The sequence below is a fragment of the Ricinus communis genome, chromosome 2 (genome assembly GCF_019578655.1).
Source record: "Ricinus communis isolate WT05 ecotype wild-type chromosome 2, ASM1957865v1, whole genome shotgun sequence".
Taxonomy (NCBI): Eukaryota; Viridiplantae; Streptophyta; class Magnoliopsida; order Malpighiales; family Euphorbiaceae; genus Ricinus; species Ricinus communis.
This window is the reverse complement of record NC_063257.1, coordinates 100208-116749: the sequence shown is the minus strand read 5'-3', so window position 1 is coordinate 116749 and position 16542 is coordinate 100208. Positions and strand designations below refer to the sequence as shown.

General features: G+C 38.9%; 3 protein-coding genes across 6 annotated transcripts; 1 reads left to right on the top strand and 2 right to left on the bottom strand.

Moving 5' to 3' along the window:
- The first annotated feature begins 74 nt into the window (after nt 1–74).
- LOC8269968 (tetratricopeptide repeat protein SKI3) lies at nt 75–9248 on the top strand. 2 transcript variants are annotated; one of them, XM_015719185.3, is made up of 19 exons: nt 75–611; nt 700–1107; nt 1200–1250; nt 1516–1608; nt 1991–2131; nt 2233–2313; nt 2868–3115; nt 3221–3392; nt 4224–4339; nt 4434–4491; nt 4820–4885; nt 5022–5234; nt 5343–5394; nt 5741–6114; nt 6227–6321; nt 6951–7193; nt 7495–8138; nt 8250–8453; nt 8619–9248. In XM_015719185.3, the coding sequence occupies exons 1-19, from the start codon at nt 510–512 to the stop codon at nt 8798–8800; spliced, it is 3543 nt and encodes a 1180-aa protein (XP_015574671.1). In that variant the 5' UTR covers nt 75–509; the 3' UTR covers nt 8801–9248. The 2 variants fall into 2 exon arrangements, with proteins under 2 accessions (XP_015574671.1, XP_048227044.1); XM_048371087.1 differs by lacking the exons at nt 75–611; nt 700–1107 and having other exon boundaries at nt 1422–1608.
- A 71-nt stretch (nt 9249–9319) lies between these two features.
- On the bottom strand, nt 9320–11696 carry LOC8269969 (protein LYK5). The gene has a single exon (XM_002510710.4). It carries the CDS (start codon nt 11461–11463, stop codon nt 9559–9561), a length of 1905 nt encoding a protein of 634 aa, XP_002510756.1. The 5' UTR covers nt 11464–11696; the 3' UTR covers nt 9320–9558.
- Nucleotides 11697–12111: 415 nt separating this feature from the next.
- Nucleotides 12112–16420, bottom strand: LOC8269970. 3 transcript variants are annotated; one of them, XM_002510711.3, is made up of 9 exons: nt 16047–16420; nt 15635–15862; nt 15427–15548; nt 15184–15244; nt 14903–15043; nt 14193–14300; nt 13875–14103; nt 13497–13742; nt 12112–12662 (listed from the first exon to the last, which is right to left on the bottom strand). In XM_002510711.3, the coding sequence occupies exons 1-9, from the start codon at nt 16182–16184 to the stop codon at nt 12580–12582; spliced, it is 1356 nt and encodes a 451-aa protein (XP_002510757.3). In that variant the 5' UTR covers nt 16185–16420; the 3' UTR covers nt 12112–12579. The 3 variants fall into 3 exon arrangements, with proteins under 3 accessions (XP_002510757.3, XP_015574692.2, XP_048227046.1); XM_015719206.2 differs by having other exon boundaries at nt 12112–12647; XM_048371089.1 differs by having other exon boundaries at nt 12112–12369.
- Nucleotides 16421–16542: the final 122 nt, after the last annotated feature.

Here is a 16542-nt window from a genome sequence, read left to right as displayed (position 1 = left end):
ACTCTTCTTTTATTCTATTTATGATGAGATCAACCATTTTTAATCAATGAAATCTTGAACAATACAATTAATGAATTAAAGGAAGTATAACAGAATAACTTTCGGATTACTAAAAGGTTTTGGTTTAATTTTGTGCATTATTATTATTATTATTAAAGCAAAATTAAGAAAGAATAAAAAACAAAGAATTGATAAACTAAAAAAAAAAGTGATAGTGCTGCAACAAAGATAGATAAATAAAGAGATGAAAGTATTTTCTTTTACAAATACCAAAACTAAAACATTTGTTATTTTATACGAGAGCGTTGCACCCACGGAAAAAAGAAATTGGAAAATAGCAAAGTGTTTGTGTCTGTGAGGGTTGTAAATTTCACCAGTTATAATGAAAATTGGAAATTAGCAAAGAGATCACTCTATCTCTACGACAATAAACCTGAAAGCTTTGGCGGGTTCAGGGTTTACCTAAATCCACAAATCCAAAGTCCCAAAAATTATTAAAATTGCGAAAAATGGCGGGTTCTTTTCAGGAGGCAGAAGAGGCCGATTGCAGAGGTCGGTCAGAGGAGTCACTAGATGAACATCCTGAAGACCCTGACCTTCGTTTTAAGCTGGTAAATTGATCATTCCCAGTTCTTGTCTTATTATACTTATTGTGTATGAATATTTGATTTCGAACATGGTAAACGTATGAAACCGCAGGGAGTCTTATTGTGGGAGAAAGGGGGTGAATCCAAAGAGAAGGCAGCGGAGCATTTTGTAATATCGGCCAAATTAAACCCTCAAAATGCAGCTGCTTTCAGATATTTGGGACATTATTATTACTCAGGTGGTGATTCACAGAGGGCTCTCAAGTGTTACCAGAGAGCCATCTCTCTCAATCCCGATGATTCGGAGTGTGGAGATTCCCTTTGTGAACTGTTAGAGGAATCGGGAAAGGAGACACTGGAGGTGGCAGTGTGCAGGGAAGCCTCAGAAAAGTCTCCAAGGGCATTTTGGGCTTTCAGGAGATTGGGATACCTCCACCTTCATCACACCAGATGGTCTGATGCTGTTCAGAGTCTTCAACATGCCATTAGAGGTTATCCCACCTCTCCCGATTTGTGGGAAGTAAGGTCTTTTCTTTTAATTTTATTTTTTTCTTTATTATTGTTATCTCTTCCTCTTACACTAACAAACAACTTCATTTGTTTATTTGTTAGGCTCTGGGTCTTGCCTACCAGCGACTTGGCATGTTTACTGCTGCTACTAAGGTTTTTGTTTCTTAATTCTTATCCTACTTGTCTTTTTCTATTTTCCAAAATTGTATCCGCATTTTATCGTTCATTTGACCTATTGAACCGCTCATGCTATATACCTGCTTTAGTATTTTTCTTTTCCCTCTAAATCATGTTCGTGCTCCATAAAGCTGACCTTTTCTTTAGGTGAGCCCTGGTGCTTGCATGATGCTGTTGAATTTTGATTCTGGATGAGGTTCTTATTTGGTTTTCTTTTACCAACTTGTCACAATTTGGCCAGTCCTATGGAAGAGCCATTGAGTTGGAGGATACAAGAGTTTTTGCTCTGGTTGAAAGTGGAAATATCTATTTGATGCTTGGTTCCTTCAGAAAGGTATTTCTTTTTCTATTGGAATTCATTTCAGATCTTTCTTCGGCTTCTTTAATCCTTTTCCTTTCCACTGTTTCCTGATAATCAACAAACATTTTTGAATCCAACTTGAAGATGTCCTCTAAAGTTGTTTGGGTTGTAGCATATTAATGCAGAAATTATTTCTTTTTCCATCAAATTTATGAACTTTGGAAACCATATATCCTGAACTTAACGCCAAATAGAATATGCAGATCAATTCCATGTCAATCCTAAGTAACATTAATTGCTAACACGATAGATGTTTTTATTGCATGATCATATATCTTCCTTTTTTCTGTCTCCATTCTTGTTTTATTCAGTTATGGTTCTAAAAAAGCTTACAATGTGTTCTTTCTGCTACTAGGGAATTGAGCAGTTTCAGCGAGCTTTGGAGATCTCACCTCAAAACGTGTCTGCAAACTATGGGCTAGCTTCCGGACTCCTCAGTTTGTCAAAGGAATGTATGAATTTGGGTGCATTCAAATGGGGATCGTCATTGTTAGAGGTTTCTCAACTTCACATCTCATACATCTTTCTTCCTTTTTCATTATCTTCTTTCCGACATCAAAGTAGAAGTCATAACAGTTGGTCCCTAATTGGCTTCAGGATGCTGCAAAAGTTGCTGATGCAACTGCCCAATTGGCTGCAAATATTTCATGTATCTGGAAGTTGCATGGGGACATTCAAGTAAGGCTATCTAAAAGTCGCTCAAGTACTCTCCATGCCCATACAAAATAAAGCATTTTTTCCATGTTTAATTGTTTCCTTATTCTTTATCTCATGCAACATTTATATTGTGCATGAATGGAGGGTAATCAAAGGGGAAGGGAAGAGAATGGAAGAAGAATTAGTTTTAATCATGTTTGGCTATAAAATTTTCTTAGGACAGGAAGCGAATTGAAGGGGAATGATTCCCCTTGTAGAAGTTGAAATTTATATATATTTCTCCTACTCTCATTCTTTCTTGTGCAATTTTGAATAAATTTAATTAATTATCATCTTTATTCCTATTATTGTAATAAAAAGATTCAAAATTTAATTAATTCCCCTCTTTCCCTTTATTGATTATTTTTGTATAACCAAATACGAGAAGGTAATTATTTTGTCCTCCCTTCCCTTCCCTTTAAAATACCTTCTCCTCCCTTTCCCTCTTCATTGCCATGCATAATGTTAGATAGAGCTTTTGTGTGTTAGATTTATCCCACTAATGAGCAACTGAGGTGTGTTTCTTTCCTTGCTAGCTCACCCATGCAAAATGTTTTCCCTGGATGGAAGGGGATAACAGTGCAAAATTTGATATGGAATCTTTTGACGCTTCCATCTTGTCCTGGAAGCAAACTTGCAATGTGGCTACAAAATCTGCCAGAAGGTCTTATCAACGGGCTTTGCATTTGGCCCCATGGCAAGCTAATCTTTATATTGACATTGCAATAACTTTGGATCTCATTTCTTCTATGACTGAGAATTATGGGCACAATAACTATCCTTGGTATGATATGTTCTATTTTCATTTTTATTTTAATCTTTTTGGTCTTTCTATCTGATATCGTCTTACATTACATTTGCTTGCTTAATTTGCTACCTTCTCCATCAGGCAGCTATCAGAGAAGATGGCTTTGGGGGCCTTGTTACTTGAGGGTGACAACTATGAGTTCTGGGTGGCACTAGGGTGTTTATCTTGTCATAATGCAATGAAACAACATGCACTCATCAGGGGTTTGCAATTGGATGGATCCTCAGTTGTTGCCTGGGCATATCTTGGCAAGGTACTGTTCTACATCCATATGAAATCCTGTCCTCTCCTCTCTCTCTCTCTCTCTCTCTCTAATGGTTCAGAATTTGCATAGTAGATTTCTGTTTCACTTCTTAAAGTTGACAATTTACTTAATCTTTTTGTGAAGCTGTTAGTTTAGTGTTACAGAAAAGCATAATTTTTCAGATATGTAATTTCTTCATGTTGTCAACTCATCGTGTTTGGGGTTTGTTCACTCGTACAAAAGGCCTATTTTGTTAACTGTTCTCATGTATTCATGCTAAATTTTGTTTTTCTCATGTTTGATTATAGTCCTTGAAATTGCATGAAGTCTAGGTGACACAGATTGCGTTAGAAAAATTCTCTTTGTAACTTTTATGTGGCATAAATTCTGCGAATTGGATTATGAAATCAGCCTTGTAATCACAAACACACTTCAACAGATACAAGAGCCATCTTTTGAAAGTCTTATATAGCAGAAACCCATAAAGAAGCTAAAGGTACAATTTTATCCCACAATAATTGCAAAGGCAGAATTTGATCCTTAAAATGCCTTGCGTTGTCTATGTTCAACTATGGCATTGCATACGCTACTTTCAACTAAGCATGGCTATGAACGTAGCAGAGCACCATAAAATCTTGTTAAATAATCAACTTTTCGAACTTGCTGGACAAACCTAATGTTTCCATTAAATGTCAGAAAGCCAATTCCAAAGTCACCAATAAATAAAGCATTGCTTGTAAGTTAGAATTCTTTGGAATTGGAGGTCCTATTGGTGTTGGCGCACTCTGCAATTTGAAGTCCCATTTGATTTTATTATATGTGTCTCATTTCTTTACACAGCTTTATAGAGAAGAAGGTGAAAATAAATTGGCAAGACAAGCATTTGATTGTGCCAGAAGTATGGATCCTTCACTTGCATTACCATGGGCAGGGATGGCAGCTGATACTCATACTAGGTAGCTTGTTAACTTTATTTCACTAGTAAAATTTGTGTTTTTTTCATCGTCGCTTGACAACTTTTTGATGTTGAAATATTTATTCGATCTTCAGGGAGCCTGCAACAGATGAGGCTTTCGAGAGCTGTTTAAGAGCTGTGCAGATATTGCCTGTAAATATCTGTTCCTGTCTTTTTCCTCTATTTGATTATGCTCTGTGAGAAGCAAACTCACATATAAGATCTTATTTGTTATCTAGCTTTTGAGTGTTTGTTGATATGGATAAGACCGATGACCTCTTCTGTGCAACATAACCAGTTTTATCTCCTTATACCTTGCTCTATTTTTGGGTTTTGGATCAAGGGATGATATTTTCTTCCTTTAGTGAAAATGTTTGCTTTAGTTCTCCTCGTCTAATATGTAAGAAAAGTAAATACTCTAGTGTTTGTTACTTCTTGCTAATGTCTTGCTTGGCTGTACTTGCTGTTTTGGTTTGGGCAGCTTGCAGAGTTCCAAATTGGTCTTGCTAAGCTTGCTTTGCTTTCAGGGAACCTTGCATCTTCACAGGTATGAATATATGAACATTCATGGCAATAACAAGAAATTGGTCTCTGAAGAAACACGTTTTATTATACCTTTTGATTTAAGAGCTAATGGCAACTTGCTTATGAAGAAGTTCATCTACTAACCCCTGAACCTACAGGTTTTTGGAGCCATCCAGCAGGCAGTCCTGCGTGCCCCTCACTATCCTGAATCTCATAATTTGAAAGGGCTAGTTTGCGAGGCACGATCTGATTATCAAGCAGCTGTTGTTTCATATAGGTTTGCACGCTGTGCAATCAACATTTCATCAGGCAATGCTTCAAAATCTCATTTTCGAGATATAGCAGTTAACTTGGCCCGATCTCTTTGTATGGTAATCTTATTGGCGTTATCTTTTTATTTCTACTTCTTCTGCTATCTGTAAAATTTCTTATTTGTTACTCAAATAGCTCAACATAGCAAGTATTTTCATTTGCTGCAGGCTGGGTATGCTGCAGATGCTGTTAAAGAATGTGAAAATCTGAAGACAGAAGGTTTAATTTCAGCTTTTGCATAGTTACTTCCATATGTAGCCTTTGTTTCTTCAATTTCAGTTTTGGAGTCTTATGCAGGGAACCAATTGACTGTTCATTATTGCTTCAGTTATTCAATTTAGCACTTGTTTATGTTATATATTTGTCTAAAATTGTTAAACACGAGGTAAAATAAAGAGTAAAATAATAGCTAGATTATCAAGTATATAAGATTCAACTCTGACATAAAACCTTAATTGTAGACTAGTCCATATTTTGTGATCTTAGAGTTCAGTTTTCTGACCCAAGCTAGCATCAAGATGTGTACTGTTGTTTCTTACCATGTGATTCATTTTATTTGTTGAAGGTATGCTTGACACGGAAGGTCTGCAGATATACGCTTTTTGTCTATGGCAACTTGGTAAGAGTGACCTTGCCCTCTCTGTGGCGAGTATTCTGGCTGCCAGTGTTCCTACAATGGACCAAACATTTGCAGCTGCTTCTCTTAGTTTTTTCTGCAGATTGCTTTATTACATTTCTGGACTAGATTCAACAATTGCTAGAATTTCAAAAATCCCAAAAGAACTGTTCCAGAGCTCAAAAGTCAGCTTTATACTGTCTGCTATGCATGCTCTTGATCACAGTAATCGGCTTGAGTCAGCTGTTTCAAGCAGTCGTTGCTCTATTGTTTCACATGAAGATATCACTGGAATGCACTATTTAATAGCACTTGGTAAATTGGTAAGTTTCTTGCATGTGGGAACTAAATTATCTTATGCTAAGCTGTTTGCAGCGCTTATTTATGATGTTTGAAAAATTAACATTCAAATTCTGTAATCTTGGCTCAATGCAGATCAAAGATGGATCAGAATCTTGCCTTGGATTTCAGAGTGGAATTAATCACCTTAAGAAATCACTCCATAAGTACCCCAACAGTAAATTGATGAGGTACAACAGAACTTCTGTTAACTTAGTGATGCTAATGGTTCTAGTATCTGTCCTATATGCAATTCGTGTCCCAAGTTTGTCACTTGGCTAGAACCTGATTGTCTAACCATTTATGTATTCGGTGAAAATAATCTGTTAGATTGTTTGTAATCCAGATCCCATTCTTTGTTGTACTCTTTTTTGATCAAGTTAGATATGGAGTGAAAGTTTGATAAGTGAAGAATTTCGAAGGAAGTGGCGTATTAATACAGCATTTAGGCCATCCTTTTCATCAATAGTAAATTTTTAACATCTGGTCCGATTTTGAAGGCCTAATATACATTGGAGAAAAATGCAGCGAACTTTTAACCATTCTGTTTTCTTTAGCTTTTCATTGTAATTGTTATGTTAATACATTCATGACCTCACAATACTAGGATATTACACACGCATATCTTTCATCACTGCTCATCTGTGTAACTATTATTTTTAAGATAAATGAAGAAATTGTCAAGCTTGCTAATTTCCATGACTTGTAATTTCTTATGCAAGTAATTTGTGGTTGTTAGTGCAAGCTTCTTGTAAGCCAATATATTACTTCTAACTGTTTTATATCTGCTGCACACCTGACCCAAATATTATGGGAACAGGAATCTACTTGGTCATCTTTTACTATCCAGTGAGGAGTGGAAACAGACTCATGTAGCAAGTAGGTGCTGCATGATAGATAGTCCTTGTAATGCCAATAAAGTAGGTTTAAAGTCAGGATGTGAGATCCTTGGTGCTGGATCAGTTGCTTGCTATGCAATTGGCAATAAAGATCCAAAGTATTCTTTCCCCACATGTGGTTATCAGTGCCAGAATGGGCCTGAAATCATTCAAGAACTGCAAAAGTACGGTAACTCTTGTTTTCTATCTGAGTTTTCCAATTCATATTGTTGCTCACAAATTCTTCATATATGCTCTTCAGCTTTTCAACATCAGTTTGTTGGTTTGATTTATTTGTTGAAAACATAAATTTCTGTCCTTAACTTTGTGTCTATGATATAATAATCTAGAAATAGAGTGTCCTCAACTTGTTCCATATCCAAGTTTCTGATTTGACTTCAGTGATAAAAGACCCCAAAAAGATCCCTCTTGCTATTTTAGGCAAAAAAAATTCGTGATTTTTCTGTTCTTACTTTCAACATGCAGATACTTGCATCACGAACCATGGAACCATAATGCACGATATTTGCTTATACTTAATATCATGCAAAGGGCGCGCGAAGAGAGATTTCCTCAGCAACTTTGTGTAATTCTCAGGCGACTGATTAATGTGGCACTTTCCAATGAGCTATACTCCAGAGATAGCTTGTCATATAGATGTCAGAAGTTTCAGCTTCTGCTGTGTCATTCTGAAATTAGTTTGCAAGGAGGGAACCAAGTAGGCTGTATCAAGCTTGCTAAAAGTGCCGTGTCACTTTTGCTCCCTAATAACTATCTTTTCTTTGGGCATTTGCTGCTATGTCGAATATATGCCAGTGGAGGTAATTATGCAAACCTTCAGGAAGAGTATGTAAGATGCCTGGAGCTCAGGACGGATTATTATATAGGATGGATATGTCTTAAAATCATGGAATCCCAATATGATATTCAAATTGACTCAAATATCTCAGAGCTGAGTTTTGAGGAATGTTCAAAAGAATGGAAGTGTTCTTGGAATATGTGGTTGGCTGTATTTAATTTGGTTTTCGGTTTAGTATCTTCATGGAATCAGGAGTTTTTATCCGCTGTAGAATCTTTTGCACAAGCGTGTTCATTGGCTGGTGCTGATAGCTGTCTTTTTCTCTGCCATGGTATTTTTCACTACTAGATTGCTTTTCAGCTAAACTTAATAGATATTAAATTATGTATTCCAATGTGCCCTCTATTTCACACATTTCTGATCTAATGATTGATAAATCTAGGTGCTACATGCATGGAGCTTGCCAGAGAGTCGCGCAGTTCCCACTTCTTGTCACTAGCTGTAAGGAGTTTCACCAGAGCTCATGCAAATTCTGCTATCCCCTTGCCTATTGTATCCCTATTGCTTGCACAAGCAGAAGGGAGTCTAGGTTATAAGCAGAAATGGCAGAAGAACCTCCGGTTTGAATGGTATTCTTGGCCACCAGGTAAGCTTAGATAAATGATGTTGGTTAGTTATAGATGAACGACCAATATCATTGTCCTCAATTGAGTATTGGTAGGTTGGGAACTTAACGTGACTAGTGATGGTTAATGCATGTATACTAACTTGCATATAGTAATTGGTCTAATGTGCTTCTTATTTTCCTCAGAAATGAGGCCTGCAGAACTCTTTTTTCAAATGCATTTGCTTGCAAGGCAATCAGAAGCTGGATTTGACTCTTCGTCCAATTTGGAATTGTGCCAGAGTCCACAAAAATGGGTTCTTCGAGCAATACACACAAATCCTTCTTGTTTGAGATATTGGAAGGTTTTACGTAAGCTAATGGAGTGAGTTGTGGATGATGAGTTCATACTTCAGAGTTGGTGAAGATGAGTAAATTTTTCGAAGATCTTGTGTCAGGTGGTGTGGGCAAATGCGCCAAAGAGGGATGTAGCTGCGGTCTTGTGTGTTGTCAGCTGTGATTGCAAGATTGAGACACTGCAGCTGTCCAAGCTAGTGGAGGAATCACGTTGTGCCATGCAGATCAATGGCCATGGATGGTACAGTTGCAAGAAACACAAATCACGGTGTACTCGGCAATGGACAGGGTAACTCCACTGAACCCAGAGCCATGTGCCTGCTGTGTAAATTAAATCATTGAAATTTACTGTAGCATGTTGCTTGTTCTAAGTAGCATCTAAGTAGCATTTTAGTCGTGAGTGAGAAAGCCATGCATGTATTGAGAACCAAAAGAATGGGTTACTAAATTTGAGTGGACTTGGGAAGTATCTGATGAGAAGCTGCTGGCTGCTGTTGTTATGTGCCTGAAATTCAGAAATATTTAGATGGTGTAATGGACAACTTGCAATGTGTTTGAAGGCACTCGGTCCCTCCCCGCTGCTATATTCTCATTATTATCAAACAACTATTTCGTTTGGATTGTAACACACAGGATTACAAGTGGATATTATCACAAAGAGAAGGCAATAATTAAGCTTCTTTGTATCAAAAGCGAGCAGCCAAGCAACTAATAAATAATAATAGTAATAAGAGTGTACTGTCGGTGGAGAAGTTTGATCGACAATCACGATGAGTAGCAGTCAAATTGCTTAGAGCCTCGGGAGCTCTAAGGAAGGATCCCAATCCAGGGAGGATGAGAGAATCTTAGATAAAGAAATGAAAACTTGAGAAACTGAAGGGCGCGCATTGATATCATGAGAAATGCAGGTTTGAGCCAGCTGAGCAAGGGAGAAGGCCAGGTCCAAGGGGTACTGCTTTCCTAGGGAAGGATCCATGAATCCACACAATTTGTGTCTCACATTGTCCCCCTCCAGCACCCTGCATATCGATGCAGAGAGCATCTCTTCCCTCGCATTCTTGTCATATGTAGCAGCTTCCTTCCCAGACAAGAGCTCCAATATGACTACTCCAAATGCAAAAACATCTAATTTAGGGGTAATGACTCCATTCTCCATGTACTCGGGGGCCATGTAGCCTTGGGTTCCGACAACATGTCGAGTGAGGTGGAGCCCTCCTTCAGCCTCATTTTGCAGGGTTCTTGCCAAGCCGAAGTTAGCAATCTTGGCTCTCATGTTGGCATCCAAGAGAATATTGCTGGTTTTCAAGTTCTTGTGGATGTATGGAGGGTTGGTGTAGTTGTGGAGGTAATTGAGGGCATCAGCCACGTCGTGGGCAATCTGAACTCTCTGCTTCCACGTCAGCGTTTGAACATTTTCGGCGAGAGAGCCATTCTCGGCGAACTCGTAAACAAGGTAGGTGTTGGCATCATATAGGCAGACACCAGAGAGCCTGATGATATTGGAATGATTGATCTTCTTGAGAATGCTGATCTCGCTGGAGACGTCCCCCTTCATGACCTTCACGGCAGCTGCATCGCCCTTAAATGACCCCTTGTAAACGGATCCCTTAATCCTATTTTTTTCGCTGAAATAGTCAGTGGCCAATTGTAAGTCGTGAAATTTGTACAGTGTCAAGGACTCTATTACACCATAAGCAGATCGAGACCAAGGTGTGCTGCTATCTGGTGGTACCGCAGAGGAGTCTGATTGTAGCGCCTTACTAGGAATAGGTACTGTAGTGAGTTTGCGAGACTTGGACTTAGGGTACCAGAACAGGAACCCAGACACAGCAAAAATAAGGAGCAAAGCAGCTCCTAAGCCAACACCCACATATGTCCATTTCCTGCTGGATCCGCCACTGGGGAGGACTGGAGTCAGGGGAGGGGGAGATACGACTGGAGGAGGTGGCGACGCTTTAATAGTAGTGGGTGGGGTGGTCAAAGGAACAAGAATTGGGGTGAAGGGAAAAATGATGCTGGTAGAGGAGAGCTGGTTTGCATCTAAGATGCTCTGTGGGCGGACTCCGAATAACTCGGCGATGGAAGAGATAGTATCGCCCCAAGTGACCATGTAAGTGAGCAAATATCTGAAACCCAAAGCAGTCTGATTGGAAGTAGGGCAAGCACACCTGAGGGGAACTTGAAGACGCATACCGACGGACAGATTTCGATCGCCGTAAGGGTTCTGAGACATCAAGGCCTGGCAAGTGGAGAGACCCTGGTAGGTGTCGTTGGCGACGGAGAAGTAAGTCTCTGAGGAAAACTTGAGAGTGTAGGAGGCATTGTGCTGGTAGAATTGGCCGCCGAAACAGGAACAGTTGACGGGGATAAAGAGCTGAGATTGTGGAGGAATAGAGGAGACGTCGGAGGAAATGTTGTTGAGAGAAGCGATGAGAGAGGCAGAATCTTGAAGGGAGAAAAGGTAGGAGATGGTGACAGGAGTGGTGTAGTAGGGAGGAGCAGATCGGAAGGTGAGGTAGGATTGGCATGAGGAACGGAGGCCGTTGCACTCGAATCCTTTGGTAGTGTAATTGAAGGAGTCGTTATAGCAGTCGAGCTGTTTGTTGTTTACATATGTTTGTTGGGATAATCCTAATTGGGATTGAATCCCCACTGCTAGAGTCATCCAAAGATGAAGAGCTACTGCTAAATCCATGGCTATGGCTATGGCTATGGCTATGGCTATCTCTGTCACTTTTCAAATACTGATAAATATTTATTTATAATAATAATAAAATGTGGAAGGAAAGAGAGAAAGATATTAACATTGACTTCCAAACAAACGCGTCAAACAAGCAACATTCAGTTGCACTAGTTTTCCTTCCTCTTGTAAACCCCTTCCAACCTAACTGCTAAGGCCACACCTCCTCATTTTGTCAAGGCCAAGGCTCCGTGTAACCAATTGGGCAAAATATCATGTAGGAATACCGACCCGTCCAACAATATTTATTGTATTCCAATGGAAAACTATTACTTCAGGAATTGTAGCAAACACTTGCAGTGCGTATTCCATGTTCCCAAATTCTCGAACACACCACAAGGAAAATAACGATAAAAAGATGTCCTTATTTTGAATGATGGTGCCAATTCTCAATGTCTTAGAGTGAATTTGCTTTGAATTGGTCCATGGATTTATATAGGTCTTTTTCCGGGTAGGTGTGGGTGCTGATAATAATCATGAAAAAGCAAACGCAAACACTTTAGTGGAGGAATTTGGAATCAATTAATAAAAAATCTGTTCAATCAAACGATTGGGTTCCTGATTAAAAGTGATTGAACTTGGCCTAATTGAACACTCACTTCATGACCATACTAAATGCTTCAACCAAGTGTTCCCAATTCTCATCCATTTACACAAGCACGCAGAAACTAAAAGAGGATAAATGAGTATTTCGTTCAACAACCACCCTATTACACCTCTGAAGCAGAAGACCAAAGATAATCAGTCTCTCCAGCCTAATTGAACTCAGCCCCCAGATGTCAGTTTGTTCCATAATCTTCTCATATCATTACATCATCAAAAACTATATACTCTCTCTCGTGTGTTTGTACCTTAAGAAAACTGCACAAGATTAAAGGTGAGGACTGAGGAGGAGGAGGAGCACTGCCAATTATTACCCTGCACTTTGATAATGCCATGCAGCATGATGTAATCTATCTATCACAAAAACAAGCAAGCATTTCAACTTCAAACGTTTCACCAATTACTGACCCTCATAATGAGGACAAACTATATATCCTACAAGTTTTAATGTCCCCCCTCAATACTTGGTCAATCAAGCTTGCACTTGGGCAGCCATCGCCTGCAGGCTGATATAGCTGTATATGCGAGTCCTATCACTGCAGCAAGCAACACTGCACCATAAAACTGGGAACATCACAACTATGCAAGTAGGAGGAGCTAATAAAATGGATATCAAAGAGAATATTTTAACTTAATGCAACCAAACCATTTTTCATTTTAAAGAAATCCTAATATATCTTTATAGCGATCATTTTACTACCCAGAGGCTTGGATGTGTTAGTATTATGAACCTTAGCAGAATCATACCTCAAAAGCTAGCCATTAAGGTGGGAGAGCAGCCCATATAAATTCCTTATTGAAATCCCATACTTTCCATATGGGATCTAAGTGTCGTATCTTGCCACGAAGATCATAACAGCGCACCATGCTCCGCAGCTCCGGCATTCACATCAAATGGCTTTGCGTCAAGGGGATTTACGCTAGTTAAATCTAGCCCCAAGCAAACATTGCAATGCCAGTGTCACCATCCTAACCCCAGGCGAAAACTGCAATGCCGGTGCAGCTACCGTGCTGCTTGTTTGCAGCTAGGAAGCATAGTGGGTGGCTCTAATACCAAGTGTTATGAACCGTGGAAAAACCAGACTCAAGCTAGCCATTTAGGTGGGAGAGCCCAAAACCATACAAAACCTTTTCAAAGCGGGATCCAAGTCCCATACCTCGCCAACTAGGATCATAACAATTGGCTACTTTTTTGCCCTTCTATCAAAATAGTAAGGTTTGTTCAGCTCTTCATGGTAAGTCCATTTTCCAATTTTCTATGTATAGCTCTTCATTCGACATTTCTTATTCTCATGTGCCATAGAATGGAAAGTAGTAAAAACTTCAGCCAATTAGCAAAGTTCAAGCAGGATGGATAAGGACACTGGAAGTATCAAAACACATACCAGACACAGACAAATAGAACAAAATGGCCAGGCGATATCTGACGATCCATGGCAAATTTGCTTCAAGAGTGCAGTGCCTTTGATGCTGTACTTTAATGGAAGGCATCAAGTCCACACCATGTGATTGCAGCTCCAATAATGGAAACTTTACACCAGTAACAGGGCATCCATTCATGTCCCTCACTTCCAGTTTCACAGTCACAGGAGCACTCCAGTTTATTTCAATTGCTCCAAAATTGGGTTCACCTACAGAAGATTCACATTATACACACACACACACACACACACACACACACAAAGAAAATAACTGAGCTAAAAAAGAAATGACAGAGAATCTCAATAGAAACTACAAGGAATCGAAATGCCAATCTTGCATACCATAAGTACATGATTTGAATCTGCAGTTTTGACTCATTACTCTCATAGTAGTCGGTGTCAACCAAGCAACAAATCTCACTATGAAATGCAATGGTGATGGGACTACCTTCTCAACAGCTTGGGTAAGTCCACTTGAGGTGATATCATACAGTGGATATCCCGTAGCACAATCATATCTCGAGATTTCTCCAAAATGAACATCTCCACTAATGAAAAATATTCCTTCTCTCTGCACAAGAAAATATGAACATGTATAGGTACAACTCTTAATATCGAAAAACTTGGGATTATTGATGAGTACAAATTGAAGATACTCACCTTACTATCTGCTATCAATTTAAATAGGCGTTTCCTCTCCTTTGGAAAACGCCCCCAAGACTCCAAATAAAACAGTGGACCAGTGGTTGCTGAAAGATTTGATATAACCTGAATTGTAAACTAAAGTTCAACATAAAAACAAACTGTAGAAGCAAATAGAAGAATTATCAACAAAATTATTGGTCAAAGATATTCATCCAGGGAGGATGATGTGATAATCAGCTTTATATATAATATTGGTATCACCAGACATGTAATGACCACCCCAATGCTTGTCCATAAAAGACAGTCAGCTAACTCCAAATGCCGCTTCCAGGTACAGAAGCAGAAGCAGCATCAGCAGGCTCATTAACATACTGGCTAGAGAAAACATGCTAATTTAGGTTCTTTTACTACCACATGACATTCCATAAATTCACCTAACACTGATCTTCTGGAATTGCTGATCAACAGGTCCACGTCCAAACTATCACCAAAAATCCTACAAATACTGTAGCAGGGAAACTTCCTACAGAGCAGGGTCTAAATTGTACATACAGTGAGACCTTGTTCAGGGTAGTAAGCTAAATTACAACCTCATAAAACCATGTCATAAAGCCATTCAACTCATAAAACCATGTCATAAAACCATTCAAACTCATAAAACCATGTCCTAAAGCCATTCAAACTCATAAAATCTGATAAGAGATGGATAACAAATTATATAGCACCTGAACAGAAGATCCAATCAGGGTTATGGCTGTTTTTGGTCCATTCAACTCTTTTTCTAGCCATGTCCATTGAGAACTCCCGAGCATACTTCCATCACTGCGCAAAGGATCCCTGTGGTATCTTGTATCTAAGAGAATAACCTAAAGAAGTTCAAAAATCAATGTTAAGTATGTGCTGAAGGTCCATCTACTCTATACAAAAGAGACCAAAATATGGAGCTTGCAGAGCACCGCTCCATGAAAAGGAAGCACCAAAATATTGTCTGGGAACACTAGCATACCTTAATTTGTCTGGTCGGAGGGCCAAAAGTGTAAGATATATATACACCTTCCTGTTTGCGCCTACAATATTGAAGCCATAATGATTAACTGGCCACTCAAGCAATAATACCACCCTCTAAATGGGAAATGAACAGCAACATAACCCGTAGATTAATCAGAAAGAAGATATATTTTAGGTGCCAATGTGATAGGAAACAGAAAAAAAAAAAAAAAAGAGTAATTGCAGAAAAAGAATTACTCACCGAGGACTGTCTTGAGGTTCATCTAAGAAATCGAGGAGAAGCCTCTGGTTAATGACTTTCCTATCAAATTCTTTTCCAGCATCATTTAATCCATAATCATGGTCATCCCAGGTGCCAATTACCTGTAGCATTCATGCATTATGACATGAACAATAAAAAGAATTATACTACTGCGGAAAGAAGTTGAGAAAAGTAAACGGTGAAACACCTTAGCAGTGCGTCGAAGACGAGAATAACCAGGATTAGCCTTAGCTTGGTGGTAGCTGGATTCCATTTCATAGTGAGAGGAAGGAATGAACCTGGGAGCATTCTTCCATGGACCAATTGTCCTTTCTTGTCCAAAAATTTTAAAAGGGCGCCTGATGTCTCCATAAATGTTGTCACCCAACCAAATAAAAACTTGGGGATCAAAGTCAACAATTGCATTCCAGATGGGCTGCATAGAAGCAAAGAAACATGTATGTTTGAGTGAAGTGCATCCGTGGAAGCTATAAACAAGCAACCAAACTGGGAAATGGTATCATAGCCAACCATCTATTTGGGATAGAAAATGCAAAGGCACAATCAAGTGGGCATATACAAATTCGCATTTAGAAAAACTATATATAATATCGAGAAACCTGAGGAGCGCTTTGATTGGCGCATGATCCAAAAGCTATTCGGGTGAGCAGTGGCTCCTCTTCTGTAGCAGAAGCGACACCGGTTACAATTACAAATATTAATATCAGATACCATCTCCACCACCAAACGCCGCCCATTTCTTCTGTAGCAAGTCTATATCATAACCCACTTTAAAATGATATATATACATAAAGATGGGAGAAAGCGGTGGAACCACCAAAATCAGGTTTACAAGAATATATTCGAGAGAGTAGATGCTTCACCAGGTATCCTTCAACTATCACATTCACAGGTGCATCAATCCCATTCGGCTGTTATTTTAAACAAATTGCAGTGTAACAGTACCTAAAAACTAATATAACACTTTCTGAAATAGCTGAGCATTTTTTATTTTTTTTCTAAATTGTATTGTATTTATGGTTTATACTTTATTATGGTAATGATGGAGATCGTAATGGCACGGTAAGCTACGAAAGGGCGAAAGGCGTATGGAAA